This window comes from Juglans microcarpa x Juglans regia, chromosome 1S, assembly GCF_004785595.1.
Source record: "Juglans microcarpa x Juglans regia isolate MS1-56 chromosome 1S, Jm3101_v1.0, whole genome shotgun sequence".
NCBI lineage: Eukaryota > Viridiplantae > Streptophyta > Magnoliopsida > Fagales > Juglandaceae > Juglans > Juglans microcarpa x Juglans regia.
The window spans coordinates 22,286,740-22,308,710 of NC_054595.1; the positions used below are offsets into that span (position 1 = coordinate 22,286,740).

At 33.9% G+C, this 21,971-nt stretch overlaps 1 protein-coding gene across 1 annotated transcript; it reads left to right on the forward strand.

The window, feature by feature from the left end:
* Positions 1-1,756: 1,756 nt before the first annotated feature.
* On the forward strand, positions 1,757-21,530 carry LOC121246973 (receptor like protein 27-like). Its single transcript, XM_041145303.1, has 2 exons — positions 1,757-1,909; positions 19,509-21,530. The coding sequence occupies exons 1-2, from the start codon at positions 1,855-1,857 to the stop codon at positions 21,323-21,325; spliced, it is 1,872 nt and encodes a 623-aa protein (XP_041001237.1). The 5' UTR covers positions 1,757-1,854; the 3' UTR covers positions 21,326-21,530.
* The last annotated feature ends 441 nt before the right edge of the window (positions 21,531-21,971 follow it).

The following is a 21,971-nucleotide window of genomic DNA, read 5'->3' on the forward strand; positions in this document are numbered from 1 at the left end:
ATAGATAAGCTGATGTATGATATATTATAAAAGTCAGTATGTAAAATAAAAAAAAAATGAAATTTGGTGAAGTATTTTAAAGGATAATATAAAGGAACCATTGTAGATGCTTGAGCACTCACAATGGCTTCTTTATCCTATCCTTTAAAATACATTATCAAAACCCACTTTTTTCTATTTTACATACTAACTTTTACACTACGTCATACATCAGTTTATCTATTTTTTCTTTATATTATTTAAATATTATACTTTTTAATATTTTTTATTTATTTCAAATATTTTCTCTAACTACTAATTATATGCTCATATCTTTTTGATATTTGTAATATCTCCCTATATACAATGTAATAATTATGTTTTGTTTTAATTTAACTCAAATTTATAAACCAAACCAAAATTTAAATTGAAAGATAAGAAATTTCATCTACCCAAGAAAAAAATGCTCGAAAATCCAAAATGTACCCTATATATCAGACCATCCACAAATCTATCCAAGAAAAAACCACTCGAAAAGGGAGAAGCTTGAGCTTAGGAATTTACCTCAGGAATTAGATGCTTGAGCTGTATTGTTTTTCGGCACTTTGCAATCGTTGCCTCCTTTTGGGTTGAAGAGCAGAACCAGTCTTCAGAGGAAGTGAAGATGGCACATGAAATCTATTGGGGCTGAAACGAAATAATCTCCCCTCGGGAAGAAAGAAGTAGAAAGCATAGAGAGAGAGAAAAAATGAATAAAAGACTTATACACTTGTCTACAATATCCATTAATTGTAGAGGTGATACTTTAGCAAACTCAATAATAGTGTGAAATACATAATACATTGGAGGGATATTCTGTTCTATTACTTTTAAATTTTACAAAAAGTTGGGTTTTACAAAATCCATTGGGGTAGCAAAAACATAACTACAGCTCTAACAACTGTATAAAATACATTTTCTCCTTGAATGAATGAAATCATCTAAAATTCATTTCCTCCATTTCTTTTATCTCTTGATCTCCCCCCAACTCCAATATTTTTGACAATGGGTTTCTTGAATTCTCTTATCATCTTGATCATGCGCTTTCTTGTTTCATTGATATGTTTTATCTTATATTTGCTGGCTGTTCTTCTGGTGTGCAGCCACTGTACCATGATGATGAGAGATTTGCCTTGTTACAATTCAAGAAAAGCTTCATCATCGATTAGTACGCATTGGTAGATCCTTCTGCTTATCCGAAGGTTTCATTGTGGAAGCCTGAAAGCAGTAATTGCTGCAAGTGGGATGGTGTAGAGTGCAGTAAGGACACTGATCATGTCATCGACCTTGACCTCAGTAGCAGCTGCCTTTACAGTTCTTTCAATTCGAGTAGCAGCATTTTCTGGCTTCTTCACCTTAAGAGCCTGAATTTGGCCAACAATCAGTTTAAATCTTCTCCAATCCCAACTAGTTTTAGGCAACTTTCAAGGCTAGAAAATCTCAACCTCTCTGCCTCTAGATTTTCTAGCCAAATCTCTTCAGAAATTTTAGAGCTCTCCAAGTTAGTTTCGCTGGATCTCTATTATAGTCCATTGTTGAAGCTCCAAAAATTTGGCCTAAGAGTTAGAGCTCAAAACTTCACAAACTTGGAGATACTATATCTTGACCAAGTTGACATATCATCCAATGTACCCAATGTCTTGGCAAGGTTATCTTCTTTAACGATCCTATCTCTAAGCCAGTGTGACTTGCATGGTGAGTTTCCCGTGGGAATTTTCCACCTACCTAATCTTCAGCATCTTTATCTGTAGAGAAATATATACCTTACGAGTCGTATACCAGAATTTCACAAAACCAGCCCCCTCAAGACATTGCGATTTGCACACACAAACTTCAATGGTGAGCTACTGGATTCAATTGGTAACCTTAAGTCCTTGGTTGAATTTAATGAGTTTGGATGCAATTTCTCGAGAAAAATACCATCTTCACTAGGTAACGTTAGCAATCTTTATTTTTTACAACTTCAAGTAAATAGTTTGCACGGTTCAATTCCACAATCAATATCTGGGCTTGTAAATGTTGAAATTCTAGGTCTCGAGAGTAACTATCTGAGTGGCCCGGTGGAGTTTGACTTGTTTCTGAGACTCAAATACCTCCATGACCTCTTTCTATCTAATAACAATATTTCATTGCTTACAATGCCTAGTACCAACTCAACTGTTCCAAAATTTTGGATGTTATATCTAGCTTGTTGTGACTTGGGTGAGTTCCCAGAGTTTCTCAAGAACCAAGAACAATTGGAGGATTTGGATCTTAATAGAAATTCCAGGAGTGGTGGGGCATCTAAAAGGACTTAATTTGCTCAACATTTCCAACAACTCACAGGTCCTATCCCATTTATATTGGTAAACTTGACAAGGCTAGAGTCATTGAATCTATCTCAAAACAAGTTGTCTGGCGTGATCCCTCTACAACTTGTGGAACTCACTTTCCTTTCACACTTTAATGTCTCCCATAATCTTTTGACAGGACCTATACCACATGGGAAACAATTCGACACATTCGACAACAGTTCGTTTAATGGGAACCCTAAATTATGCGGAAGCCCTTTGTCAAAAAAATGTGGCAATCCTTTCACTTTTCTTTTTCTGTTTTTCCCCTGTTTTAGATGTTATAGGAAAGGGCCATGGATACGATGTTTGTACTGAAAAGAATATGTTGTATTTGCACCCATGATCTCAATAAAATAAGTGTTTTGAAAGAAAATTAACCACATAGATTTATGGTAGTGAAAGCAGAGATGTCCTGCTCTGGTGTATTTTACTATTTTCGTTCCAATTACAGTAATCGTTACACTTGAGTTCTGTATAGAAGTAGAGAATTTCAAACACATATATCTAAGATAAGATAAAGAGTAGTAGTCTGGTAATCTGGAGAATATTCAACTTCATCTTGAGCTACTACTACTGTACTCTGCTTGTCTTTGTCTGGACCTCCTCCATTCACAGATATTTGGACTAAGACTCATACCCCTACAACAAAAACACCTAAAAAAGCTATAACAACAAGTTATGAAATTCAATAATGTTTCACAACACCTTTGTTACTCGATTCATTAAATTGGGGAGGAGACTACTCCCTCAATTTTCTCTAAAACAAACAGAAGACTTGAAAAAAAGATAAAAATAATTAGGGGTGAGTGAAGGGAAACTGACTTGCTCAATGTCTCACTCATGTTTCCCATGGCTAGCAGGATCAGCCATTCCATCTAAAAATACTGTAAAGAAGGCGACGAGGATGAAGCTCAAGCAATAACTGCATCAGGCCATAACGTGGCGGCGACTCTTCATAGATGCATATGATATGCTTTCTTCTCCTACTTTGGCCTCTCATTAAAATTACTCACTGCCCTCAAAATCAAGATTGCCAAATGAGGAATAAATGGAAAAAAGAAATCACCAGTAGAGATTCAAATATCAAATATCACCGATAAATTCAAACGGAGTATCCTGTAGATCCGTAAAAAAATAGATTATCCGTGCATGATTTTATCAGGAGGTAGATGTATGATCTCCGAGAGATTGAGCGGTTTTTGGATCGTGCAAAAGGAACATGAGCCCAATGCAATCGGGAGAGAGAGTTGGGGAGAGAGAGGAAGAAAAGGAGGAATGAAAGGAAGTACGCGGTGATCAGACTGACGAAGCCATGATGGTGGTAATTTGCAGCTCAAAAGAAACTGGGTCACTTCTTTATCTGCTGCCACGTCACCAACTCAACAAATTTCTTCTAAAGGAAATCATGTTAAATATGTGTTATATATTAACGGAGTAGAGCTGATTTAGATGCAACTTCTCCCAATAGTATTATAATAGTACAACATCTACTTATAATTTTCTATTTATAAAAATAAAATCGGGTCTGCCCATGAACTCATTTGTAATCAATTATTATTTTCTATCTATTTATGTTTGTACAAAAATCAAATGATGCGATAACAAGAAGATGAAGCTAGGAGGATAAATACAATAATAGAAAGTAGTTGCTTATAAGTAGATGAGATGATAAATAATTTATCATTCCTAGAAAACTATTTTTTCGAGATTTTTAATAAATGTAATGATATACAAACAATTTTTTAAAACTATTTTACAATTAATCAATACAAACACGTCACTTTATCAAAAATGAATTTTAATTTTACAAAATTATTTTTTACCTATTTATAGAGTTACAAAATAATTGTAAGATGATATTTTCATTTTAAAAATACATATCACTATTAGATGTTTGGTACAATTAATATGTTATTTATTATTTTGAAAGAGACGAAGTTGGAGTATATATACTCTTATTAATATGTAATATTATAACAGTAACAAAAAGTTTTGGTTATACTTTAAATGGCCTTTGCCTTTGGTAGTTTAAATTCATATGTGAGTCGGACCTTTTAGATTGTTATATCTGTTAAAAATTAATTTATCTTAAATTATTACACAGATCAGCAAAAAGATCAATATGACCCTTGACTTGAGAAGAGAACAAAGTTCAAATATGGTTTGAATTCATAGATGAGTTGGGATAGTTTGTGAATAGTATAATAAAAATTAAATTATTTATTATATTTTGTGTAAAAATTTAGAAAAATTGTTTTGAAATTTGAAAAAATTGAATTGTTTATTATATTTTATGTGAGAATTTGAAAAAATTATAATAATGAGATGAATTGATGTGAATTTTGAATGCAAACGAAGATGAAATGCTCATCTAAGAGTTAAACGCTAACATAACAATATTATTTATACTTATAATTTTTACTAAACATAACAATAACATGACGTATTGTTACGTCGTTCTCTCTTATTGACGTTACAATTCAAGAAAAGCTTAATCATCTATCAGTTTGCATCTGGAGATCCATCTTCGTATCCAAAGGTTTCCTCGTGGTGGGATGGTGTTTGTTGTATATTTAAATTTCAACATTATGTATATAGCACGTATCTATGGTAATTAGCTTTATTAAGATTAGAGGTCAAATATCGCATCTGTTATGATTTAGTAGTATTTCTCATAAATGAAGAGAATCCTATAATATTTGACTTTATATATGATATGGTTTTTATCATTATATACAAATAATAATGGATACAACTATCACTCATAAATAGATATTATTATATATTAATAATATATTGTAGTTTAAGGCTAAGTGACGAATTTAGTGATACTTCTGAGCTCGTATTGCCCAAAAAAAAAAGGTAACAATTAGAATACATTTTGAGTAAAATGAATGATATTTCTATTTAAGACTGTTCATCCGGGCCGTGCTTTTTTTTCAGTCCGGTATGAAACTCGGATAATCGGGTTCTAACCTAGAATAAACCTGAGACAATACCCGCATAACAATACTTGAATACACTCGGGCCGAGTACTGGGTTTAAAACCCACAACCCGAGTTTTTTTTTGCACATTATCACTTTCACATGCCATAATTGAATTCCAAGTCCTACACACTTAAAAGTAAGTAAATAAAAAGATTGTTGTCTAAATTCCTTGTGCGTTCAATCTGCAAACAGACAGCAATTACCAAAGACCTTCTGTGTTAGTTCAAAATTTTGAACAAATACAGAAAGCACGTACATGTTTCTGTCTTCATTCTCTTATAATTTTTTAATATTATTTTTGTTTAGGAACTTGAAAAGATTGAATTATTTTTTGTGTTTTATTTTAAAGTTTGGAAAGATTAGAATGATTAGGTAATGATTAGATAAAAAAGTTAGATATATGAAATTGAATTTTTTTTTTTTTGTTTGAGTAATGTTTGGAAATGAGATAAGATGAGATGAGATGAAACTATCTCATCTTCCAAACAAGCCCGACAATTGGCTATGGCCACATCACAATTGGGCTCCAACATGAAACACTAGTTTTGGTAAAAAAATAAAATACAATCGCATTTAATGAAGTACTCCCTGTTGGGGGCTCTAGACCATTGTTTTTATTTACGTTCCGTTCCGGTATGAATGACCAAAATATTTCTTGCCGGATTAGTAATCGGCATGAGATAACTGGTTTTTTCCGTTTTGGCTCAAATTCTAGCTGTTTCAACTTGTTCCAGTCCATTCCAACTGGATTTCGATGTTTAGGTTGAAATACATATTTCGTTCTGGATTTAAAGATAATGGCAGTTTGGTAAATATTTTGAAAAAATAGACAAACTTTTACTTTTGATATTTCTATTTCTCTTACCCTGCCATGAAAAGTCACCTCAAATACTCCTTCCATTCATAAGATGTGAGCAAACATATTTATTCTTTCAAATCAAATTTGTAATCTGTAATTTCTCTACTCGACGATGCCTTATTTTTCTCTTTATTTTTTTCTTTCTGAATTTATCCTATTTGAGTGTAAATTTCTAATCCCTAATCTCTCTCTCTCTCTCTCTCTCTCTCTCTCTCTCTCTCTCTCTCTCTCTCTCTCTCTCTCTCTCTCTCTCTCTCTCTCTCTCTCTCTCTCATTTTGGTTTTTCAAAATACTGAAATGCCATAGTCATATCCAAAAAGTTAGAAAAGTGAGAAATAAAAAGAACCTAGAGGTTTCCTAAGACTGTTTTTTTTTTAAGGAAAATATCATCATTCATTTTTCAAGAGAAACTTACATGCATGATTGGATACATGCAATCCTCATATCAACTATTTGGAGTTCCACCAATACACTACTGGACTGATCTGGACTTCACTATTACCGATACTATCTATAGATAAACATCCAAGAGACATCACTCTGCTTAAACAGAGACTCAACATCAACCTTCATAAAAAGAGATGACTCAACCTCTACGAATAAACCGTCCAAGAGACGAACTTTTTTTTTTCTTTTTTTATTTTTTTTTTAATTTTAACTATACAATAAAGAAAATCAGAACGAAAAATGACGGATTACAGTTTGAACCAACTTCAGTAGACTTCAAATTTGTGACGGCCATGAAGCTTTTCACTTTTCAACCACAAAAGGCAGATCTGAAAGATCTGGTAATGGCGATTCTGGTGATCTTGTGCGTGTGGCGAGAAAAACTACCGAAAGTGCCAGCGCGTGAGAATCACGCGCAGTTGTGAGCGGCCCATGAGGACCATGTGTGATGATTTTTGCAAAATCGCCACTATGATCCAAACGATTTGTAATTTAAGAGTCTTCTTGTACTATGTATGTCTCTCAAGAGTTGTCGAAAAATTATAAATCTGACTCTTTTAACTTTGAATGAAGAAAAATAAACTAAGAAAAGAGGAAAAGAGAGGGAGATTCGGCAAAAATCATATCTGGAGGTTTTTTTTTGTGTGAGAGAGAGGGAAAGAAGACTATTAAGCATTCAGGTCTTCCAACTTCAAGTCAAATAATTTTGGGAGGTATTGATAAGATGCTAATTAATAATTCATTACATACTTAATCCTTAAATCAGATCACCTAATCTTAAGTATTATTAAAAAATTTAACTTGTTAATTTATTTTTCATTGTTTTAAAATATAGTTTATATATATAATTATTTATATAACGATTATTTCAAAATAGTTTACCAAAACATAGGTACCAAAATATTCTATTCAAATACTTCAACCGGAATGGATTTTAAAACTTTGCTCTCGACCCATTTGAGCCTTTGCGTTTAAGGGCGATGTCGCATCGAATTTAATGTGGTGCTCTTTGTCAGAGATCTCGACTTAAATTTAATCATTCGATGTGGTGTGGCCGAGGGCATGCCTTAACAGGGGTTGTTTCATCTTTTCCCATGCTAGCCCAAGCCTTCTCCTTACCGTACAGAGAGTCAACATTGTGCCTTGACTCTGATAATCGGACTGGGTTCAACTTGCCTAGGGATGAATTTGTCCTTCTAATAATTTTTTCAAACTTTCGAACGAAATATAAAAAAACAGTTCATTTTTTTTTAAAAATTTCAAAACAAAATTTATATTAAAAAATTATATTCTAACGATATTTTTACTTTATAATTTTTTTATTCAAGTTTTTTTTTCTCAAAATCTTTTAAAATATTTTAACTCAAAATATTTTATTATTATGTACAAATTATTTTACTATTATTTATAAATTTATCACCTCAATATCCAAAAGACACCTAAATCTTAAAGCGATTCATGATTTCCTTACATATCTATCTCTCTTTCTTTTTCAAGAGATTGCATAAGTCATTTCTTTATGAAATACATGAATATCTTAAATTGTTATTTAGAAGCAAATGAAGATTGGCCAAAACATTACGTGGTTGTGACGACAACCATAACTTTCACGAGCAGTCAATGCCATAGAAACGAATTGACTTTGGAAAGTGAGGTTTTGTAAGGTGCATTGGTTTAGATGGTGGGTTGAGATGAGATGAGTTGATATAAAAGTTAAAAATTAAATAAAATATTATTAAAATATTATTTTTTATATCATTATTATTTTAAAATTTGAAAAAATTGAATTATTTATTATATTTTATGTGAGAATTTGAAAAAAAAATATAATAATAAAATAATATTAAATGAAATACTTTTATATCTAAAACTGGCTAACTCTTATCAGCATAATATAATATATGTCTGAGCGAAGTGAGAATACGTGAACATGATAGGAGAATAGATTTCCCGAGGTGTTACCTACATATAAACCATCATTAATATTGTAAGCTAGCTTAGCATGAGACGACGACTTGACTTATTCAGAAATGACATATGGTCGTGATATTGTAAGCTAGCTTAGCATGAAACGACGACTTGACTTATTCAGAAATTACATATGGTCATAATATTGTAAGCTAGCTTAGATGATTGGCCAAAACATTACATGGTTCATGCGACATTGACCATTACTTTCACAAGCCTTCAAGGCCACAAAAACGACTTGACGTGGGAAAGTGAGGTTTTTTGGCTCCTTATAAACATATATCCGAGCGAAGTGTGGACACGATAGGATAAATGTTACGTACATATCATCCATTAATATATATTATATGCTAGCTTAGCACGAGACGACGACTTGACTAATTTAAAGTTAAACATATATATGGTCCCATGCCAACTCATCCAGGACGAATTTAAATACATCACATACTCGTTGAGCGAATGAAATCATCTAAAATTCCTTTCCTCTATTTTTTTTCCTGATCTTTGTTCTCTTTCCAACTCCAATATTTTAGATAGAGAAATAATATTTACAGTCATAAAGTATACAAATGCCACGTAATCTCTTTAAAAAAATGTGTAAAATGAAATGTATGAAAAAAAATATATATTAAACTTCACTTTTTTTTAAAAAAATTTCACGATACTTACATACTTTAAACTGTATCTAACATTAGTATTTTAGATAATGGTTTTATTGATCATTTTCTTGTTTTATTGACGACGTTTTATCTCAAGATTTCAAAATTTTGCAATTCGTAATTTTTCATAAAAATACCGTTAGTCAACTAATAACTTGATACCTTTTGTGAGTGACACATGTCAGTAAATCAATTAATATAGATGACCTATATCATCTTTATCAATTTTTTTTTTTAACTTCAACTTTTAAAAAAGAAAAATGCTATTTGAATAGAAAAAGTGACCGATTGAAATCTTTATTTTTTATTTTTTTATTTAATAATTAAGAAAGCGACTATTAATGAATTAGTATTTTTTTTATTTTTTAAAAATGTTTAAAGATATATAAAAAATGATTGAAATAAAAGGGAAAACAAAAAGTGCATTTGCACTTATCGGTCAACTATCTTTGGTTCTTCATCAGTCTCCGTAGTAGTACACTTAAAAAGTATTGTGAAAATATATTTTATTCAAAAAATCAATTTAACTAAAAATAATTTAAAAATATATATATGTCAACTTAAAAAATTGAGAAAAAACACTTGAACAAGAATAATTTTAAAAAAATTATCTTTAAGCTTTTTTTTTTTTTTTTTGAAAACCAGTGTAAAAGATATGTTTCACACCACCAACCACTCAGATGACCTACAACAAATAAAAGGGTGGCACTGGGCGCTCAAGGGAAACTCCAATGCCTAAGTTAGAGAAATAATATGAGTGTAAGTATATCAAGAAGTCAAGTGATCATTTGTTACCTCCATAGGCTTATTATATAGGCACATTGAAGTGTTGGGGACATCAATAATCATAGTCCCTTGTGTTTATCCTTAACGATCCCTTAATAAGATGAAGGGATAATTGTCCTGATTTATAAGTGTTATCCTACACAGGATAACTACCTCAATCTGTGGGCGTCATCCTCGTGGAAGTAGTGTTATCTACCATGTGGTCGTGGGCCCTTGGGCCATAAATCTTAAAGGTCAATGCAACAGGTTAGGTCTTCCTTCCAGTCGTGGGCTTCGCAACCAGGGGGAGGGGGAGGGTGGCAAATATCTCTTCCAGTTACCCTACTAATTTTATTTATGCTCGCACATAGGAAATTAACTAGTTTTGCACATTATAAGCCCACGTGGTTTGTTACCTCGCTGGCTCATGGTATGTGGGCAGCTAGCCAGTTTTCATCCTTCCCTACCCCACTGGGGGTCTTTGCTAGTTAGTGTGTGGCCAATTTTAATCCTTCCCTACCCCGCTAAGGGCTTGCTCTTTTATTGCACTCCTGGGTATGTACTCGATATCAAACTTGCTAAGTTCCATTGACCACGTGACCAGTCTTTTTGAGTTGTCCAGCTTCTATAGTATTCTCCCAAGGGGGTGCTTTGTCAATACACTGATAGAGTGGGCTTGGAAATACTGCCGCAGCCTCCTGACGATTGTCACTGGTGCAAACGCTAACATCTCCATCCACGAGTACCTTGCCTCGGCACCCCTCAGTGCATGACTCTTGTAGTAAACTAGCGCCTGTATTGTTCATTCTTCTTTGACTAGGACTGCTGAGACGGCATGAGTGGACACTGCCAGGTACACATACAAGGTGTCCCCTTGGTTGGGCTACTTTAGTAAGGGCGGGTTGGCCAGGTAATACTTTAGCTCCAAGATGGCTTGATCACATTCTTCATTCCATGGATGTGCTTTCCGTAGGACCCTAAAGAAAGGCAGACACTTGGCCGTGGACCTTGACACGAACCTATTTAAGGCGGCCACCTTTCCCGCCAGTCGTTGGGCATCATTAATGCTCCATTACAGTGCCATATTTAAGATGGCGTCAATCTTCTCAGTGTTTGCCTCAATGCCTCTCTCCGAGACTATAAAGCCCAAAAAATTGCCTGAGTTGACCCTAAAAGCGCACGTAGCTGGGTTCAACTTGATTTTGTACTTGCGTAGCACTGTAAATGATTCTTTGAGGTATGCTAGGTACATAGCAAGCTCTTTGCTCTTCACTAACAAGCTGTCGACATATACCTCCATAGTTTTGCCAATTTGACGCTTGAACATCCAATTTACTAGCCTTTGGTATGTCGCTCAGGCATTCTTCAAACCAAAGGGCATCACTCAGTAGTAGAAAAGGCCTCTATCGGTGATGAATGTCATCTTCTCCTCGTCTGCTTACTCATTCAGATCTGATTGTACCCTGAATAAGCATCCATGAAGCTCAAAACTTTGTGCCTTGTAGTGGCTTCTATGATGACGTCAATTCATATAAGTGGGAAACTGTCCTTGGGCAGGCTCTGTTAAGGTCAATGAATTCTGCACACATTCTCCATTTCCCATTAGCTTTCTTGACTAGCACTACATTGGAGAGCCACTCTAGATAGTATACCTCTCTTATGAACCCTATTGCTAAGAGTTTGTCTATTTCCTCAGCTATGACCGTGCACGTCTTTGTACGAAACAACCATCTCTTCTGACGTACCTTATTTGCCTCCGGGTTGACACACAAGTTCTGCTTGATCAGCAATTGCTTTAATGCCTCTCAGTATTTTGTCGGGGGGTGTTGTGTCTTGTTTCCCTCTCCGACCTTTGGCATTTGGGACTTCTGATCCATCGATTTTCACGTTCATGACCTTCTTCTCTCTTTGGCTTGTTGTAGTCAGCCAACATTCGTTCAAGCTCCATGCGACCCGCTAGACTGGCGACCCTCTTCTTCAACGTAGAGCAATCTTCTTTCCAGTGGGTGTCAGACTAGTGGTACTTGCAGTAGCGTTGCCCCCTTACTGACGGGCGCTCTTCCTTTCTTGTTCCCTGGTTGTTTTCCTACACGCTTAGACTGTTGTGAATGACGCAATGCCATTGGTCTCACTAACTGGAGTACCTTTCACGCCTTTCATCCTGATGACCCTGTCCAGTCTTCTTGTCTTTAGAACCATGTGTCCTTTGCTCTAAGAAAGCTTGCAATGTGTCCTCAGCATTTACAAAGCCGTATGCTCTGTCCATGAACTTCCTTAGGGTAGAGGGGTTTTTCCTGGCCAACTCAGCCTAAACGAGCTAAGAGGCGAAATGCCCCCAAAAGGGCAGCTAGCGTGATCTTCTCATCCTAGTCGTCTGTGGTCAGTCTCTCCTTGTTGAAGTGTGTCAAGTAGGCTTTTAGGCTCTCCCCTTCTTTTTGCTTGAAGGTTAGTAGATAAGCGGCTGGTCTGCAGCTCCTCGTACTTGCCATAAATTGTGTAAGGAACTGCTTGACCAGTTCCTCAAAACTACCAATGGACCCAGGGCACAAGGTCCCGAACCAACCCCGTGCTATCCCTTTCAATGATAGTGGGAAAGCTCGGCAAGCCACCTCTCAGGGAAAGCCATGGAGAGTCATGTGCGCCTTGAAGTTTTCAAGGTGATCCATAGGGTCTCGTGCCCTGTCGTACAAATCAATCTGAGGATCCTTAAACTTAGGTGTGAGGGGCACCGTCATCACTTTCTCACTATAAGGAATGTCAGTGTGGTTAAGCAAGTTTTCCACCGAAGAAGATCCTCTCATTCTTCTTGCCATCTCCTCGTATTTGTCAACGAGATTGCATAGTTTGTCATGTAGTCTCTTCTTTTCCAACTCTTCACTATTCATTCCCCCCACACTATGTGCATCTCCTTCTACCTACCCATTTTGGAGGGGTGGCGCAGTGGCATTCTGTCACTTTAGCTCTTCGTTCTCCATTTGTAACTACTCGACAACCGCTATCGCTTTTTTCAACTTCTCATCAATCTCTGCAAATCTCATTTCTACCTCTGCCATATTCATCTCTTGATAGCGGGTTGCATGAGATCGCATAGTATGTTGCATGCAAAAATCATGCTGAAGTCTGTAGAGATTCCACAAACGGCGCCACTGTAAAGGATGTGTTTCACAATACCAACCACTCGAATGACCTATAACAAATGAAGGGTCGGCACGGGGCGCCCAGGAGAAACTTCGATGCCTAAGTTAGATAAATAGCCTGAGTGTAAGCATATTAAGAAGTTAAGTGATCATTTGTTACCTCCATAGGCTTATTTATAAAGGCACACTGAAGTGTTGGGGACATCAATAATACTAGTCTCTTGTGTTTATCCTTAATGATCCCTTAATAAGAGGAGGGGATAACTGTCCTGGTTTATAGGTGTTATCTTACCTAGGATAACTACCTCAATCTGTGGGCATTATCCCCCTGCAAGTAGTGTTATCTACCATGTGGTCTTGGGCCATAAATCTTACAGGTCAAGGCAACAAGTTGGGCCTGCCTTCCAGTCATAGGCTTTGCAACCGAAGCGCCCAAATATCCCTTCCAATCGGTTTAACTAAAAAATTACAAAAACCTCTTTACCTAGACAAGATTTAAAAAATTTATTTTCACAAATAATATTTATTTAAACAAACTCGGTCGAACTTTAATAGAATTTAAAAAAAAATCTGTTTAACTCAATTAACTAATTAAACAAATTTGAGTAAATAAGAAAATCCTATAAATTAATTTAAATAAAAATTAAAAAGACAAAAAAAAAAAATCGACTAAAGCCTGATAAACACTTCCAAAATATTAAATAACTTCCAAAGTTAAAAACTACGGGTGGCAAATCGTATTTTTAGTTCGTGTTCTTGTCGTGTTAAGTCATGAATATTCGACTATATAGATCAATCAACCCAACCCGACCCGTTAAGCTAAACATGTCAAGCTCTAACCCAACCCATTTACATAACGTGTCGTGTCACCCATTTTTACCTGTTTAATAATTAATTAAAAATAAGTCAACAATACAACTCATTTAAATCCGTTTAATATAAATTAGTTGAACTAACACACATATCCTATTTCATCTTATTAACATAATTTCACATAAAAGTTAAAGCTGTATTTATTAGTAGGCACAATATCTTAAAAGAAACTTCCTATTAACAAAAAATATAAATATTTTTCAAATTTTAACATATAATAAAACTAATATTACAAATCCTACAGTAACAAATAAGAACATAGGTCTAAAATTGCAATCTCAATAATAAAAACATAAGCATATTGACAAAATACTAATATTACAACTCAAATATATACAATAAAATTATAATTTTGAAATAAAATTTAAAAGATTCAAAACAGGTTGATTTCAGGTTGAGTAGGTTGACTCATTTTAAAGCATATCTTAACGGATCAACCGTTTTAATCCGAACCCATTAATATCAAACCCAAACCTGTTAATTTCATGTCGTGTTTGTGTTGGGTTAAACTCATATTAAAAACAATTCTCTCTTGCTCAGAATATTTTTTTATTTTAGTTTTTAAATTTTGGAATTTATTTAATATTTTTCAATATTTTAACTTAAAAATCGATTTTTGTAAAATACATTAACTAGAAAACTATATAAAAAATCATTTTAACTCAAAACTTATCCACTGTGCAGATTTTTCTTTTTTCTTTATTTTTGAATTTATTTAATATTTATAAATTATTTTTAGGCTTTACTTGAGTAGTTTTTTGAATTTTTAATTTTTAGTGAAACTGTTTCAGAATTATCTTATTTACACAGATTGTTTTGGTTAAATTAATTAAACTGATTTTTTTTTTTTTTAGGAATTAAACTGATTTTCTAAACGTTTTTTAAACAACCTATTTTTATAAGCATTTTCAGTTAAAACGACTTTTCACATGTTTTTCAGATAACGATATTTTTATAAATTTTTTGGTTAAACCAGTTTTCTTTTTAAAAAATCAGCTAAACATATTTGTTTTTTGAATTTTTTAATTAATGGATGATGAAAGAATAATAAAAAAAATGAATGATGAGTATTATTACTCAATAATAAATTAGGATATATATTATTGTTCATTAGAAGATGAGAACATTAAGATATAGCTAGCATCCCTCCTGGTCAGCTATTTTTCTGGGTTTTAAAAAGTTATTGCTAAAAGTTTGGTACCTAAAATAGCTTATTTCTTATTTCGGGAGAAAAGAAATTGGAATAATATCATACATTTACGAGAGTTTAGTGAACGATCAAGTTTGCATGATGTCTAAAACTCTGTATATAAGAAGAAATTTTTAAGTTTTATAATATCAAGTGTGAATCCATACGTGATCCAGAGCTTCTTTACTTGGTCATATTTTCTAGGAGAGCAAAATTAAGTTGTTATTTAGAGACAAATGATGATTGACCAAAACATTGGTTCATGCCAAAGAAACGACTTGATACCGGAAAGTGAGGTTTTTTAACTCCTTATCAACATATGTTTGATCAAAGTGTGATCACGATAGGATAAATGTTACATACATATCATCCATCAGTATATATTGTATGCTAGCTTAGCACGAGATGACGACTTGACTAATTTAAAATTAAACATATATATGGTCCCTGCCAACTTATCCAAGACTAATGTTGTTATTTAGAGACAAATGATAATTGGCCAAAACATTACGTGGTTCATTCGACGCCAACCATTACTTTTACAAGCCTCCAATGCAACGGAGACGAATTGCGATGGGAAAGTGAGTGTTTTTAACTCCTTATCAACATATGTTTGATCAAAGTGTGATCACGATAGGATAAATGTTACATACATATCATCCATCAGTATATATTGTATGCTAGCTTAGCACGAGATGACGACTTGACTAATTTAAAATTAAACATATATATGGTCCCTGCCAACTTATCCAAGACTAATGTTGTTATTTAGAGACAAATGATAATTGGCCAAAACATTACGTGGTTCATTCGACGCCAACCATTATTTTTACAAGCCTCCAATGCAACGGAGACGAATTGAGATGGGAAAGTGAGTGTTTTTAACTCCTTATCAACATATGTTTGATCAAAGTGTGATCACGATAGGATAAATGTTACATACATATCATCCATCAGTATATATTGTATGCTAGCTTAGCACGAGATGACGACTTGACTAATTTAAAATTAAACATATATATGGTCCCTGCCAACTTATCCAAGACTAATGTTGTTATTTAGAGACAAATGATAAATGGCCAAAACATTACGTGGTTCATTCGACGCCAACCATTACTTTTACAAGCCTCCAATGCAATGGAGACGAATTGAGATGGGAAAGTGAGTGTTTTTAACTCCTTGTCAACATATGTTTGATCAAAGTGTGATCACGATAGGATAAATGTTACATACATATCATCCATCAGTATATATTATATGCTAGCTTAGCACGAGATGACGACTTGGACTAATTTAAAATTAAACATATATATGGTCCCTGCCAACTTATCCAAGACTAATGTTGTTATTTAGAGACAAATGATAATTGGCCAAAACATTACGTGGTTCATTCGACGCCAACCATTACTTTTACAAGCCTCCAATACAACGGAGACGAATTGAGATGGGAAAGTGAGTGTTTTTAACTCCTTATCAACATATATCCAAGCGAAGTGTGACCACGATTGGATTAATGTTATGTACATATCATCCATTAATATATATTGTACACTAGCTTAGCACGAGACGGCGACTTGACTAATTTAAAGTTCAACATATATATGATCCCTTGCCAACTCATCCAAGACTAATGTTGTTATTTAGAAACAAATGATGATTGACCAAAACATTACGCTGTTCATGCGACGCCGACCATTACTTTCACAAGCCTTCAATGCAACGGAGACGACTTGACATGGGAAAGTGAGGTTTTTTAACTCTTTATCAACATATATATCCAAGCAAAGCGTGACCACGATAGGATAAATTTTTTCTTTTTTTTTTTTTAATTTCAACTTTAGAAAAACATTGTGAAAATATGTTTAATTAAAAAATAAATTTAACTAAATAAAATTTTAAAATATATATGTTCAACTTAAAAAATTGAGAAAAATTATTTTAACAAGAAGAATTTTTTAAAAAAATTATTTTTAATTTTGTTTAAAACCCGGTTTAACTAAAATATTATAAAAACCTCTTTACCTAAACAAGGCTTAAAAATTTATTTTCACAAAAACTTATTTAAAAAATCTAGGTCGAACTTTAACAGAATTTAAATTAAGAATTGAAGAAAATATGTTTAATTCATTTAACTAAAAAATTTGTGTAAATAAGAAAATCCTATAAGTCAATTTAAATAAAAATTAAAAGACAAAATTTTTTTTAACTAAAGCCTAAGAAAATACTTCCAAAATATCAAATAAATTCTAAAGTTAAAAACAATTCTCCCTCGCGCAGGTTGGTTTTATTATAGTTTTTAAAATTTTAATTTTATTTTATATTTTTGAATATTTTAACTTAAAAAATAGAATATTTTGAAAATACATTAACTAGAAAATTATATAAAAAGTCATTTTAACTCAAAACTTCTCCACCGTTCAGAGTTTTCTTTTTCTTTATTTTAGAATTTATTTAACATTTATAAAGTATTTTTAGGCTTTACTTAAGTAGTTTTTGTATTTTCAAGTTTTCGTGAAACTGGTTTTGCAGAATTTTCTTATTTACACAGATTTTTTTGGTTAAATTAATTAAACTGATTTTTTAAACGTTTTTTAAACAACCTGTTTTTATAAGCTGAAATTTTAGTTAAAACGGCTTTTCACAACGTTTTTAGATAACGAAATTTTTATAATTTTTTTAGTTAAACCAGTTTTCTTTTAAAAAGAAAAAAATCAGCTAAACATAGTTTTTTTTAAATTCTTTAATTAAAATAATTTTTTTTTTTTAACTTGAACAGATTTTTACAAAATATTTTTATTTAAATCTATCTTTTTAACTTAAACATATTTTTAATAATATTTTTTAATTCAAATAATTTTTTAATTAATTTTTCATAATTTTTTAAATTGAAATGAAAAAAATTAGTAGGAACGGCACATGTCAAGTTTTGATTTGCTGACATGTGACAAACGGTCTTCTTATGGAAGTGGCCAATTGCTAAATTTTACAATCTGAATGAATATTACAAGTTCAAAAAACTCAAATTATAATATTAAGTTTGAATCCATACGTGACTCAGAGCCACTTTCGTTAATTTGTCATATTTCCTAAGATAGAAATATCTTTATAAGTTCTTATTTAGAGGCAAATGATGATTGGCCAAATCATCACGTGGTTCATGCAACGCCAACCATTTCTTTCACAAGCCTTCAATTCCACGGAAAAGAATGGACTTGGAAAGTGACTTTTTTAACTCTTTATTACATGACTTGGAAAGTGAGCTAGCTTAGCATGCACGCGAGACGACGACTTGACTAATTTAAACATATGGTCCCCTGCCAACTCATCTAAGACTAATTTAAATACATCACCTACTCGTTGAGTGAATGATCAAATCATCTAAAATTCCTTTCCCTCCATTTCTTTTCTGAGCTCTTGATCTCTCCCCAGCTCCAATATTTTAGACAATGGGTTTATCCTTTCCTCTCATCATGATCTTGATCGTGCGCTTTCTTATTTTATTGATGATGTTTTATCTTATACTTTCTGCCTCTTCTTCTGGTGTGCAGCCCCTATGCCATGATGATGAAAGATTTGCCTTGTTGCAATTCAAGGAAAGCTTCATCATTGATTAGTACGCATCAGTAGATCCTTCTGCTTATCTGAAGGTTTCATCATGGAAGCCTGATCAAATCAGTGATTGCTGCAAGTGGGACGGTGTAGAGTGCAATAAGGACACTGGTCATGTCATCGGCCTGGATCTCAGTAGCAGCTATCTTAAAGGTTTTCTCAACTCCAATAGCAGCCTCTTCCGCCTTGCTCACCTCCAAAACCTCAATTTGGCCGACAATGACTTTAACTCTTCTCCACTTCCAACTAGTTTTAGGCAGCTTTCAAGGCTAACAAATCTCAGCCTGAGTGACTCTGTATTTTCTGGCCAAATCCCTTCAGAAATCTTTGAGCTATCCAAGTTAGTTTCCCTGGATCTCTCATATAATCATCTGTTGTTAAAGCTCCAAGAATCTGGCCTAACAGTTATAGCTCAAAACTTCACAAACTTGGAAGTACTATATCTTGACTGGGTTGACATATCATCCAACGTTCCCAACATCTTGGCAAACTTATCTTCTTTAACAATTCTATCTCTAAGCGAGTGTGACCTGCAAGGTGAGTTTCCCGTGGGAATTTTCCATCTACCTAATCTTCAGTGTCTTTATATAGAGGATAATGAAAAACTCAAGGGCTATATACCGGATTCGATTGGTCATATCAAGTCCTTGGTTGAATTGACAGTGAGTAATTGCAATTTCTCAGGAGAAATTCCATCTTCACTAGGTAACCTCACCAATCTAATTGGATTACGACTACAATATAATAGTTTGCACGGATCAATTCCACAGTCAATATCTAGGCTTGTAAATCTTGAAGTTCTGTCTCTCAATGATAACAATTTGAGTGGTACGGTGGAGTTTGAGTTGTTTCTGAGACTCAGAAAGCTATTTCAATTGCAGTTATCTAGAAACAATATTTCGTTGCTTACAAATCCGAGTACCAACTCAACTTTTCCAAAATTTAGGATATTATGTCTAGAGCATTGTGACTTGGGTGAGTTTCCAGAGTTTCTGAGAAACCAAGATCAGTTGGAGATATTAGTGCTTGCTGGAAACAAAATTCACGGTCAAGTTCCAAAATGGATGGGGAATAAAAGTATAGAAACTCTCATGCATTTAGATTTGGAAAACAACTTTCTCACCGGTTTCAACCAACTTCCGGTTGTACTCCCCTATGTTAATCTAGAGCATCTGCTGCTTAATGATAACCTACTTCAAGGGGTAGTGCCAATCCCACCTCCTTCCATTGCTTCCTATTCAATCTCAAACAACAGACTAACCGGGGAAATTCCACATTTGATTTGCAATCGAAGTTTAATAACTAAGCTCGATTTGTCAAGCAACAACTTGGGTGGCCTTGTTCCTCAATGTTTAGGCAACTTGAGTGATTCTCTCACAATTTTGGATCTACAGGACAATAGCTTTCACGGAACCATTCCTGAGACTTTCAGTAAGGGAAAACAATTGAGAATGATTGATTTTAGCCAAAATCAATTACAGGGACGTCTACCGAGATCGTTGGCCAATTGTACCAAGCTTGAGGCTGTTAAGCTTGGTAACAATCAGATCCATGATATTTTTCCTTCCTGGTTGGGCATTCTTCCAGAGTTGAGCATTCTCATTTTGAGATCTAATGAACTCTATGGTACAATAGAAAGTTCTGATAGCAATTTTGATTTTCCAAAATTGCACATCATTGACCTCTCGAATAATGATCTTACTGGCAAGTTGCCCTCTAAACACTTCCAAAATTGGAAAGCCATGCAAATTGTTGATGACGAACAATTAAAGTACATGGAGGAACAAAAAACTGTAAGAGCATTTCCAGGTGAAGGTGCTATTGTAGATAACTACGTTTTATCAATGACAATGATGAACAAAGGCATGGAGATGGTGTATGGAAAAGTCTCAAATTTGTTCATAGCTATTGATCTCTCGAGAAATAGATTTGAAGGAGAAATTCCAGAAGTGGTGGGGCATCTAAAAGGAGTTAATTTGCTTAACCTTTCCCACAACTTTCTCACAGGTCCTATTCCATTTACATTGGCAAACTTGACAGTGCTAGAGTCATTGGATCTCTCTCAAAACAAGTTGTCTGGTGTGATCCCTCTGCAATTAATGGAACTCACTTTCCTTTCACACTTTAATGTCTCCCAGAATCACTTGAAAGGACCTATACCACACGAGAAACAATTCAACACATTCAACAACAGTTCATTTAGTGAGAACCCTGAATTATGCGGAAGCCCTTTGTCAAATAAATGTGAGAATCCTGAGAACTCAATGCCTCCATCTTCAAGCCACAACTCAACAAACCACAACTCAGAGTTCTCATTTGAATTTGGTTGGAAAGTAGTCGCGTTGGGATACGGATGTGGATTCGTGTTTGGAGCTGTGTTTGGGCAAATCATGATCACAAAGAAGTATGATTGGTTTATGAAGGCGTTTGCAATTCGGCAGCTAGGAAGGAGGGTGAATTGGAGGCACTGCAGAAATTAAGTATAATCCTACATGCATGTTTCCATAATAAATAAATAATTACATGCACAATGTCTATAGTACGTACTATTATTGTGGCTTTACTTTTTCTTTTTCTGTTTTTTTCTCTCTTTTAGATGCTATAGGAAAGAGCCATGGATAGGATGTTTGTACTGAAAAGAATATGTTGTATTTCTAACCAAGCTCTCAATAAAACAAGTCTTGTTTATGGCAGTGAAAGCAGAGATGCCATACTCTGGTGTATTTCTGTTCTAATTTATAGTAATCGTTACACTTGAGTTCTGTATATGATGCTTAGAGAGAGGTAATGCGCACGTACGTAGCACAATATACAAAGAGAGAATTTCAAACAAATATAACTAGGATAAGATAAAGAGTAGTATGTTAATCTGGAGAATTGAACTTCATATTCATCTTGAGCTACTACTACTGTACTCTGCTGGTCCTTGTCTGGACCACTTCCTTCATTCACAGATATTTGGACTAAGACACGTATAAATCCAAGAAGGCTTTCGTACTTCCATCTTTCATCTTTGGTTCCATAGTCACAACTATAATTACTTTATCCCCATTAATTGTAATTCTCAGCTACATCATAGTCAATGTTGCATTACAATTAGGAAAGTGAAATTCCACTGTACATATC

Bases quoted from the DNA above. Each gene is read 5' to 3' on its own strand.
- LOC121246973 (XM_041145303.1), top strand. From the start codon at position 1,855: ATGGTGAGCTACTGGATTCAATTGGTAACCTTAAGTCCTTGGTTGAAT. The intron at 1,910-19,508 runs GTTTGGATGCAA...TTGAATTGACAG, and splicing joins TCCTTGGTTGAATTTAATGA to TGAGTAATTGCAATTTCTCA.